General features: G+C 35.9%; 1 protein-coding gene across 2 annotated transcripts; it reads right to left on the bottom strand.

The window, feature by feature from the left end:
* Window positions 1-36: 36 nt before the first annotated feature.
* Window positions 37-2,776, bottom strand: LOC119481864 (low affinity immunoglobulin gamma Fc region receptor II-a-like). 2 transcript variants are annotated; one of them, XM_037759172.1, is made up of 8 exons: window positions 2,741-2,776; window positions 2,574-2,636; window positions 2,230-2,493; window positions 1,576-1,821; window positions 1,350-1,472; window positions 1,176-1,223; window positions 586-692; window positions 37-171 (listed from the first exon to the last, which is right to left on the bottom strand). In XM_037759172.1, exons 1-7 carry the CDS (start codon window positions 2,769-2,771, stop codon window positions 586-588), a joined length of 882 nt encoding a protein of 293 aa, XP_037615100.1. In that variant the 5' UTR covers window positions 2,772-2,776; the 3' UTR covers window positions 37-171. The 2 variants fall into 2 exon arrangements, with proteins under 2 accessions (XP_037615100.1, XP_037615099.1); XM_037759171.1 differs by having other exon boundaries at window positions 586-695.
* Window positions 2,777-11,406: the final 8,630 nt, after the last annotated feature.

The raw sequence follows: 11,406 nt of genomic DNA on the forward strand, positions 1-11,406 counted from the left end.
CATATTTCTGGCAAGCATATTTTATTTTTTTATTGTGAGTATATATGCAACAGTCCAACTAATGTTATCACAATTATAACATTTGAAACAGAAGTCCTCATATAAAACACACATAATATATCAATATCAAAATATTACAGACTTCAGTCAGACGTCTCTGCTCTCAGTGACCTGGAAGACACACAGGATCGATAAAAAAAGGGGATCTATTACAAAAGTTGTCCATGCAAGTTATTTTAATTTTAATTTTTTTTGCACTTTGCACTTTTTTGGATTCATACAAAACAATTATTCTGGGCTTAATGTAGATTTCTCTACATGTATCAAGAATTAACATTATTATCATTATTATTTTATTTTTTAACTTAAACTCCTCCTCCAGTTTCATACTGTACTGTTGGCAACATACGATATCAGTGCACATCAATGCATTGTGTTTAAACACTTGTGGCAATATTGTAATTGTTAGAATTGTGCATTTTCAAAAAACCTTGGTTCATGTAATTATCTGGTCGACTAGCAGCCACGAGAGGTGCTCTGAAAAGGGTAATAAATTGAGAGGAGGTGAGTTACTCTGATTCTTACCTATTGGATCGTATCATAGAATAAGTCTTCATTTGTTGTACGTGGCTCGGTACCTGCTGAGGGAGTGTTGATGACTGCTGTCGCTGTCATGCTTGATACTCCTGCTTCTGCTTTGGATACAAGTGAAAAGCTTTAGGTAAAGGGGCCTTTAGGGGGAGATAGCAGGTCAACAGTAGATGTCACATAGAAGTGGTGTAGCAGCTCCGTTCTCTTTATCCATAATCCATGGTCAGCTCCATCAGGGCCGTTTGGAGACGAGAACGACGGCCGGCTCGACTGCACGTTACCGCGATACGATAACGTTTCCTGTGCGTGACAGAGTTAGCATGCAGCTTTAGCTTTGCTCTGTCTAGCTCTGCTTTTCCTGTTAATGTGTAAACCCAAAGTGTTTCCATCCTTTACTGGATGTGTAGTGTTTACCACGCTGGATTTAACATGTGAGGGTGCAGCTCGTATCCACGCTGACCCTCCAACGTTTTCTACTTTTTTGTTTTGGCTCGCTGCGGCTTGTTTTGCATATATAGGTGAATCGATTTTTTCCCCCACCCCTAACCAATTCATGTCTGCTTTGTGTTCTTCACTTGCTTCACCTGAGTGTGATCTTGGTGTTGACGTCTTTGAGGAAATGCAGACCAACCCTGGAGACAAGAAAAGAAAACTTATGTCACAATGTCATCATTAGGAAAAATGCAACGCAAACACAACAGTCACCAAAACACACTTTTTCATTTACTCAACCTTTTCATTCTGTTTATACACAGTACCTCTGCGTTTTCCACAAAGAATTAGTCCCACCATCAGCGGCAGAGCCACCAAAACCATGACCACCGTGATCCACAGGAGAAAGAGCTTAGGGGAGTGATGGTGGGGGGGATGTGTCTCTTCATCTAGTGACGGAGGATTTGTTTAAGAATGAGCTTTGTGTTATTAATTTGTGCAGGAAAAGTTTTTGAAAATGATACATCACTCAGGGTATGTGTTGTGTCTCACCTCCGACAGCCAGCCAGCTATCTGCTGATTCTCCAACACCACTGATGTCACACTTGTAGAATCCTTCAGCAGACTTAGAAACACTGTGGATGGTCATGTTTCCTTCATAGCCACTCTCTATTAGAGTGCCATCTTTATAGAAGTCAGCTATAAGGACAGAGGACATCGTCTTGTTCCTGCAGCGCAGAGTCACATCGTCTCCCTCCATCACAGGCAGAGCAGGACTCTCCAGGATCACTGAACCGGCTGAACAACAAAGGATTTGACAATTACTTTATGCCATGATTCATTTATAATGATTTTTTTCTATCATGTTGAAGATAACAAGGAAAATAAGTTTCTAACTCAGCGTATAAAGATACAAGATCCAAAAACATACAACCATAAGGCATATATGGTATTTCTTTTCTCTCAAGTTTCCTTTAAATAATATAGACCAGATAAGATATACTAAATTTGTCTCAGACTATACATCATATATATACTCATGCATAAACATGCTTAAATTCACATGGTGAGTGAGACAGTACTGTGAAATAATACAATAGTTATAAAGTACATAAACCCTTTCAATGGCAGACTAAAAAACACTGAAATGACTGTTTGTATTATTTGATATGTTGTTATTTGTGACTGGAACAATGCTGAACATACCAGTAACAGTGATGCTGACGGCGTTGCTTCTGCCTCCTCCTTTAGCTTCACACCAGTATTCTCCACTGTCTGATGAAAAGCTATGTTGGATAAAGCAGGGTGCCCTTGATGTCTCCCAATGAGTAGCACATATCGTTTCAACTCCCATGATCCTCCCCATCACTCTCCACTCGGTGAAGTCACCATATCCCTCACATTCAATGGAGATAGAGTCATATTCAAAGAGCTGGAGTCTGTTTGGGACAATACGAAGAGAAGCTGCATCTGGAGAAGAAGACACAGACAAAAGTATTATTTATTTTAATATCATTTTCCTCATATTTATAGAGATGACTTCTACTTACCAGCTTTCTCAGCACAGTAACAGTGTTGATCTTCTAGAACCAGAAGCACCAGGACATTTATTACTGGAGATAACAAAGGAAAAAATTAGATACTCTAATTTGCATAAACATTATGGTTTATATTTTCAATGTTAACAGATTTAGAGACAGACAGACTCCGTACTCACGTAGTCTGATGCAGAGAGCTGTGACCTCCATGTCGTCTCGCTGCTGACTGTCTGAACATCAGACTGAGTGACAGATAAATATAACGTAGGTGAGAACTTCCTCTTCCTGTGCAGCTTGTTTCTGGTTTGTGTGCGACACAGAGCAGCTCTGTGTTGAGCTGGAGGTCGGTGAGCTAACTAGTTTAGCTCATGCAGCCAGCAGGTTAGCCAGACTAAGGCCCTGTTCAGACAGACAGTGAACCCGGCTCAACTTGTGCTGCGATGTTGTGAAGGCTCAGAGGATAATAGGCTTGAACCAAGAAGCACAGCTCAAAGAGTTCATGTTTTAATGTAGTCAAAACCAGGCAGGGAGATAAAACAGGCAAACTTAACCAAAACGGGGTCAGACATGCAGACATGAAGGCATTAAGTGTAAAAACAGTAAACTTTGAGTATACAACTAATTAACATGTGAGTTGTATTTTGTTCTGCAACTATACCTTGAACTACAAGTGAATAGATATACTGTTAGTTTAATAGTTATATACTCGTAGCCCATTTTTTAGTTTATGAAAGTACACTTTAATAGTTTTTATACTGCAAGTATACTTGCAGCCCACTTTTGTGATGATAAAAAATAAATATTTTTTCTCATATGCATCCACGGTGTTGGGGATGCAGATAGGTGCTGGTCTAGTTATTAGAAAATATTAATATTAATAATTAATATGAATAAAATTAATATTAATAAATGATCAATATATATTAGTAATAACAGGGCATCAAATTGTATTAGTATATCAGCTCAAAAGTAAATAATAATTATTAATTATATTGAATAATATTATTTAATGTATATTAAATCATCCTCGGGGCACCACTCTTTGAAACAAAGATAAAATGATAGCAAATGAATGTAGTCTCATGAATAAATCTCATTAAGTACACTAAACTATCAATTTGAAACCTTGATTAATAATTAAATTAATAACTATAACCAAAAATCGATATATCAATAGATAGTGAAGGTTGAAGGATTGTGGAGTTCTTGACACAGCAGAGGTTTGCATTATTCACTCTTGTACAATATTAAACAGACCAGCATGTATAATCCACAAACATTTATTTACTAGATAATAAAGGTTGAAAACACAATATTAATATAAATAAACTAAACAAACCAAACACATGTGCGTGTGTGTGTGTGTGTGTGTGTGTGTGTGTGTGTGCGTGCGTGTGTGTGTGTGTGTGTGTGTGTGTGTGTGTGTGTGTGTGTGTGTGTGTGTGTGCGTGCGTGTGTGCGTGCGTGCGTGTGTGTGTGTGTGTTTGTGTGAGAGAGAGAGAGAGAAGATGGCTGGCTACTTGTCTCAAGATGTCTGCATGGCCTGCAGACAATATGGCGAGCACTTGAATAGGCGAAAATACCATATTATGATGGATGTAATAAAATTAACCAGATTTAACTAGCTGAATGCAGACCGCTTTTAATAATATATGTGAGGATTGTATTAACATATCTGTATGTTTATATACGATGTCAAAGACATACGAGCTGAGCTGCTTTGTAATTTGTATTCATAATAATGTTTTATTGTTGAAGATTAGCTGATTATTGCAGACATTTTGTAAATCTAAATAAAATCAAACTTAAAAAAAGTTTGTCTTTTTTCACAGTTTGATTCTATTATAAACAACAAGAATCCCAACTGACCACAAATCAGCCTTCATTGGTCTTTGTCAAGGAGAAATGATTGAAAATATTTTTCAGTATAAATCACTTTATAAAACAGGGGGGACAAGGTGTTTTTCAGGAGGAAGAACAGTGACAGAAGGAATGAAGAAAAGAGTGTCATATCAAAAAATATAAAGTTAGAAAACCAAAAATCTAAATAAAACAAGCAGGTTTTAAGATGCTTTCATAATGATTTGTTTTCTTGAGACTTTGCCTGACCTGAGACTCTTTCAGTATAGAGGGGCGCGGTCATGGCATACTGCATTTTATGTAAAGAGTAAAGTTTTATATCAGTCCTAAAAGTGACAGGAAGCCAGTGGAGAGAAGGTACATGAAGTTTGATCTACATTTTGCTTTTGAGACGCTTTTTTTAATTCGATTTTGGGCTATTTTACTTCCAAAACATGTCTTCTTTCAGTCTAGTGAAAAGAAAACATCTAAAATACAAATGTAGGTGTTTATTTTAATACTTTGTCTATTTGCATCTTTAGATTTCTCCTAAATTCAGCATGGCATTAAATAATGCGTCATTTGCATATTTAAAAAAAAACATACAAAAGATTAATTGTCTTAATGTCAGTAATCAACTGGGGAAGTTTCATGGTGATATGTAAATATTTTCTATATATATATATTACATACTGTATATATATAATATCTTTATGGTAATTTACACTTTTAATGACTTTATTAATTTACTCATCAACAAATATTTAATCACAGCATTTAGATTATTAGAACTATTCTGGCTATTTAATATAAATACCAACAGTTTTCTTCCATATCTCACATCCTTTCCACATCAGCACTTTGGGCAACTGCGGTTGTTTTTAAATGTGCTCTATAAAATAAGTTTGACTAGACAAAATCTCTATAGACAGATTAACTGCACACTAATATTCCACTATTATTGTGAATTTGATATGGCTCATTCTGAATTAGTCCTTATTCTACGCAGACTTTGATTAGAAATGTATTTGAGACACTCCAAAAACTAACATTATCCGGGAGAAATAAGTTTCCCTCAAAAGTAATTGATAATGCAGTTTTATTGTAAGTGAACATTATCTTTAGGAGTCCAGGTTGGTTCTGTAGCCAGACTGGATCCTCCATCCTGCAGGACTCAGCTCTCTGACAACACCATGAATATCTGATGGTAGTCCCACTCTGCCCTCTGCAGTCACTCTCAAAGATAGGACCTGAAGTCACCGCCCAGTTTTTATTGTCTCGATGGACTTAGAGCTTCAATTACACCAAAGGCTGATATTTTATATGACTGCACCTCACCTGTTATTGGAATAGTTGTCTGTCAGGAAACAGACTGAGCTGAACACTAACAGTCAGTACGTAGAGATGAGATTTACTGTCCCATGATGGGACAATCGGTGGGACAGTTAGACATAACAACTGTGACTTTTGTGATAAAAGCAACACATTTGGCGCATATGTAGGTTTATATGTTATGAAAAGATATAGATATCTGGGTGCTGCAAATTTGGCCCTTTAGGGCCGTGGCAGCCATTTTTCAAAATGGCCACTTAATATTCCTAAATGTTGCAGGAAAACAGATTTTATGAGTCCTAGTGATTTCCAAGGTGTGTTCAAGCTGATTAGATCAGATGTCAGTAGATCACAGACATGTTAATTTCCATCTTTATTCTTTAAGGAGGCTTTTTAAAAGCTTTTAACCTGAGAATAATGTGAAAACCAAATAAAAGGCGCATGGTCACCTCACGGTCAAACTTAACCTCCCTGCTTTCATGACATAGCTTACATGATGATTTCATGATTGGCAGCCATTTCGAAAAATAAATAAATAAACCTACATCAGTGCCAAATGTGTTGCTTTTATCGCACAATGCACAATTGTTATGAATCTTTCAGCTTCGCTACTCCACTAAAAGCAATCATTAAATCAAAACCATTGTTGATAGTATGTTGAACAGACATGCATGAACACTCTTAACATATGATTATATGGTAAATGTTAATAGCTCTGCACTCATCATCACAGATCTGCAGCAGACAGGAAACAAGGTGAACACACCTTTACCTGATAACAGCTGACCAACGAGAAAGGACAGATCGTTTTATTGGAGGACTTTGTCCCTGCAGCTCACTGCACTCTGAGGTGATCCGACTTGTTGACACACACGACAGGTAAGTTATTAGAAAATTACATTTTAATTATTTAAGTTTATCTACAAAACATTCATCGTTGCTTATTTGTTAAATAAAATCATCACAAGTGGATATATTCTCTCAGTTAAAGTTATTTTTAATAGTTTTGAGTGGCTATACTTCATGAACACATAGATTAAAAGGTAAATGTTCAATAGTAAAGATTCTACTTTATGTCATTATTCGCTGGTATGATTGTAATTATTTGTTTTATTTTGGTTTTCTTGCTTTGCTTCTCGTTTCTTATTTGAACATTTTGTTGCTGGTTTACAGAATATCAGTTTTCAGAACCCCAGCATGTCTTCACAGCCGCACGATCTTATGAACAGTGAGTACTTTAGTGTGCAGAAATATTCAAATACACCATTTTTGAATAGGAGAAAATAACACATGCAAACAACTGAATGATTTTTGCCCCCAAACTGCATGTGATTATCATAAAGTGGGCATTTCTGTAAAGGGAAGACTCGTGGGTACCCATAGAACCCATTTACATTCACAAATCTTGAGGTCAGAGGTCAACGGATCCCTTTTAAAATGGCCAGGCCAGTTTTTCCTTGACCAAATTTAGCCCAACTTTGGGGATTTATTTTTTCTTCCTATATCTTGACTTCCTTCCGTTTTGTAGCTTCATATGATATCTCTAGCTTCACTCTCGCTCTAAAACTGAATCTGCTACAGCCTCTGAAAGACAGTAAAGTCGGTCTGGATCGTGGGTCTCAGATGGTTGATGACTGTGGTTGAATATTTGTTTAGGAAGGTTCATAATGGAGTGAAATGACCAGGAAGTATTCAGTGGCAGCCATGATAAGAGCTGTTGAATCTAACTATAAAGCAAAGAATCTATGTCTGTGTGTCCTTCACATATCTCGAGAACCGTTCATCAGATCTACTTCACACTTGGCAGGCGTTTTGCTGGCGACCAAAGGATGTGCAATATTAAAGTTAGTGCAATTTGGACACACGATACGTTCAATATCTAAGTTTGAAATGAACAGCACTCTGTGCATTAGTGGGGGTGGGGCTTCAGGGCTCTGTGGACTGAAACTCAATCTCTGAATCTCAACGGGCTCTGCACTAGTTCCCTAAATGTTAAGGAGCTTTGATGCTTCCTTTCTTATCTCCTTTAGCATAGGGAACACTGAGCCATCCTTTATGAAAGGAAAGGAGATAATGCCGTCCTTGAGGTCAACCCACGTCAACAACATCTGCCATCACATCACTACGTAGCCTGGTGTAAATGCAGTCAGATTGATTCTCTTAGCACCGTGGTGGTTCACCGCTCTTTCCCAGCTGTCCTTGACCTCCTGACCTTTTCCATCGAGGTCAAGGAGAGGTGGTTAGAAAAAGAAACAGAAAAAGACAAAGGACGTCATTTTCTTTACTATTGGACTGCAGCCAATGAGTGTTGATCCTGCCAGAAGAGTTTGACATGTCTGCTCTCTCTCACCATTAGGTGCTGCCTCCTCAGCGGGTGATATTCCAGCTAAAATGGGTCAATTCAATTTTACCACTGGTTGTATTCCCATGGCCGCGATTTGTTCTGGTGTCGTGGCTCTTGGTTGTGCAGTAATCTTTTATATTAGGCATAGAGGTAAGTCACAGCTCGTTACAGTAATAACACATTTCATTGCAAAACACCAACCTACCGTTACTTCTGATGATGTTAAATCATATTTTATGAAGTTTAGTGAAGAAATCATCATTGATTTTACTTTCATCATTCAATTCATCTAAAACATACAGGATTTTAAAAGTCTTATTATGGTAAAATGTTATCAGGGAAAGAAATATTACTTTGATTAACTGAAATACTGTTAGCCCTTTTTTGTGTGTTTTAATGTTGTTCAATGTCACATCTTTTCTCCACAAAAGGTCACAGAGCTGAATTACAGAAGACGAAGAAGGAAGTACACAGTAAACTACAGGAACAGATTAGGGGACTGGAGGAAATGAGAGATCAACTCAACGAACAACTTGAGAAAGTGGATGCAGAGAAGAAGGAAGAACAGGACAACACCAAACGGGTGGTTGCTACACTACAGGTACAGTTTAGGGAAGTGGAGGAAATGAGAGATCTACTCTTCAAAAAACTGGAGAAAGTGGAGGCAGAGAAGAAGGAGAACAAGGAGAAGCTTCAGTTGGTGGAGATGGAAATAACAGAGAGAGAAAAGATGTTTAAAAACACGGATGAATTATTAATAGACAAAGAAAATCTACTACAGGCTCAGTGGAAATTGGACGAGACAAAGAGAATTTATGAGGAACTAAAAATGAAGACAGAGAAACTATGTAGATTAGCCTAACAGACAGCAAGGTGAAAACAATCAGAACAAATCAAAGTCACCAAAAGTCCAACAGGTGACCAGATAACGTTCACTAACATTTCACTGGTACTCCAGGAAACTACATATTAATGAATGCACGCTTACTGGGAATAAACAAACAATCAAAAGATAAAAATGTGAAAGTGTAAATTAAAATTCCATGTCATATGTAAGAGTGTAGCTACAGTGTGAAAAGAGGATTTATTATCATTAGGTGAAGCTGAATGATATCAAGTACAACATTTATGATGGATGTAATACAATTAACTAGATTTAATCAGTTGAATGTAGACTGGGTGTAATAATATATACTGTATGAGGATTGTATTAACATGTCTGTATGTTTATATACGATGTCAAAGACATACAAGCTGAGCTTTGTGATTTGTAATAATGTTTTTTTGTTGAAGATTAGCTGATTATTGCAGACATTTTGTAAATCTAAATAAAATCAAATTTAAAAAAAGTTTGTCTTTTTTCACAGTTTGATTCTATTATAAACAACATGAATCCCAACTGACCACAAATCAGCCTTCATTGGTCTTTGTCAAGGAGAAACTACAGAAAATATTTCTCAGTATAAATCACTTTATAAAACAGGAGGTACAAAGTGTTTTTCAGGAGGAAGAACAGTGACAGAAGGAATGAAGAAAAGAGTGCCATGTCACAATATATAAAGTTAGAAAACCAAAAAATCCAAATAAAACAAACAGGTTTTAAGATGCTTTCATAATGATTTGTTTTCTTGAGACTTTGTGAGATGCTGTTTCAGATTCAAGGAGCAACAACAGCAACTGTAAAGATCCCTGCTTTGAAGACCTGCGACTCTTTCAGTACAGAGAGGCGCGATCATGCATCTCATTTTATGTAAAGAGTAAAGTTTTATATCAGTCCTAAAAGTGACAGGAAGCCAGTTGAGAGAAGATACACTGGAGTTTGATCTACATTTTGCTTTTGAGATGCTTTTTTCATGTGAATTTGGGCTATTTTCAATAACATGTCTTCTTTCAGTTTAGTGAAAAGAAAACATCACAAATACAAATTTAGGTGTTTATTTTACTACTTTTTGATTTTGTGTCTGTAGGTTTCTCCAAAAGTTAACATTAGATAATGCCTAATTTGCATATTTAAACATAACATTTCAGAAAACTTGTAATACAGAAAATGATTGTCTTAATGTCAGTAATCAACTGGGGAAGTTTCATGGTGATATATAGTAGTTAAATATTTTACCCTATTCACCTGTAGTGTCTTCAAACTTATCTATGTTCTGAAAGTTTCTACAGAGGGGTTTGTTCATTTATCATTCATAGCCTAATTTATACAACATTTTATTCCTAAAGACAAGGAGAAGATATATTTTTTTATGGCTGTTGACAGTATGTTCTGATTTATATTGTAATAAAAACAGATATCCATAAGTACCTTTGTAACAACCTTTGACTCTAATAGGTCAACAAAATGAAACAAGAATTTTGAACCCGGTTTTATCCAATGTTCATATTTCTGTTCTGGAAATGTATGAAAATTAGCACATATTTAATTAGATAATGCCTCAATTACATATTTAAACATAACATTTCAGAAAACTTGTAATACAAAAAAGAATTGTCTTAATGTCAGTAATCAACTGGGGAAGTTTCATGGTGATATCTATTAGTTAAATATTTTACCCTATTCACCTGTAGTGTCTTCAAAAAGTATGAAATTAAACAATCCATATCTTTAAAGGCCGTTTTTTCGAAATTACTTTTTTCTCAGACTCTGAGTCAGAAATCTCCAATTCAGCAGCACTTACATCGACCAAATGTTCCAGTTTCATTCCAATCTATATTCTGAAGGTTTTTACTGAGGGGTTTGTTCATATATTCATAGCCTGATTTATACATTTTATTCCCAAAAACATGGCAAAAATAGATTTTGAATGGCTGTTTACACTATTTTCTGATTTATGGAGTGATAAAAAGAGATATCAATAAGTCCCTCTGTCAAAACCTTTAACTCTAATATGTGAACTAAATGAAACAATAATTTTGAACCTGGTTTTACCCAATGTTCACATTTCTGTTCTGGAAATGTATGAAAATTAGCACATATTTAAGATATATTTTTACCCTATTCACCTGTAGTGTCTTAAAAATGTATAAACAATTTCTTTAAATTTTTCTCACCCCCTGAGCCAGAAATTTCCAATTCAGTAGCACTTACATCCACATATATAATTCAGAGCCTGATTTATACAACATTTTATAACTAAAAACATAGCGAAAATTGATATTTTCTTTTATGGTTGTTGACAGTATTTTCTGATTTATTGAGTGATACAGAGATATCCAAAATTCCCTCAGTAAAAACCTTTAACTCTAATAACAACGTTAGATGAAAACAAAATTCATGAAAAGGATTTTATTAGATACATTTTTTACCATATTCACCTGTAGTGTCGC

This window comes from Sebastes umbrosus, chromosome 22, assembly GCF_015220745.1.
Source record: "Sebastes umbrosus isolate fSebUmb1 chromosome 22, fSebUmb1.pri, whole genome shotgun sequence".
NCBI classification, from domain to species: Eukaryota; Metazoa; Chordata; class Actinopteri; order Perciformes; family Sebastidae; genus Sebastes; species Sebastes umbrosus.

What these genes read in the sequence shown, in the direction of transcription:
- LOC119481864 (XM_037759171.1), bottom strand. Translation starts at nt 2,771, where the DNA reads ATGGAGGTCACAGCTCTCTGCATCAGACTAC. An exon ending in AGCTCTCTGCATCAGACTAC is followed by an intron (nt 2,637 to 2,740) that starts GTGAGTACGGAG and finishes TGTTATCTCCAG; the next exon opens with TAATAAATGTCCTGGTGCTT. An exon ending in TTACTGTGCTGAGAAAGCTG is followed by an intron (nt 2,494 to 2,573) that starts GTAAGTAGAAGT and finishes CTTCTTCTCCAG; the next exon opens with ATGCAGCTTCTCTTCGTATT.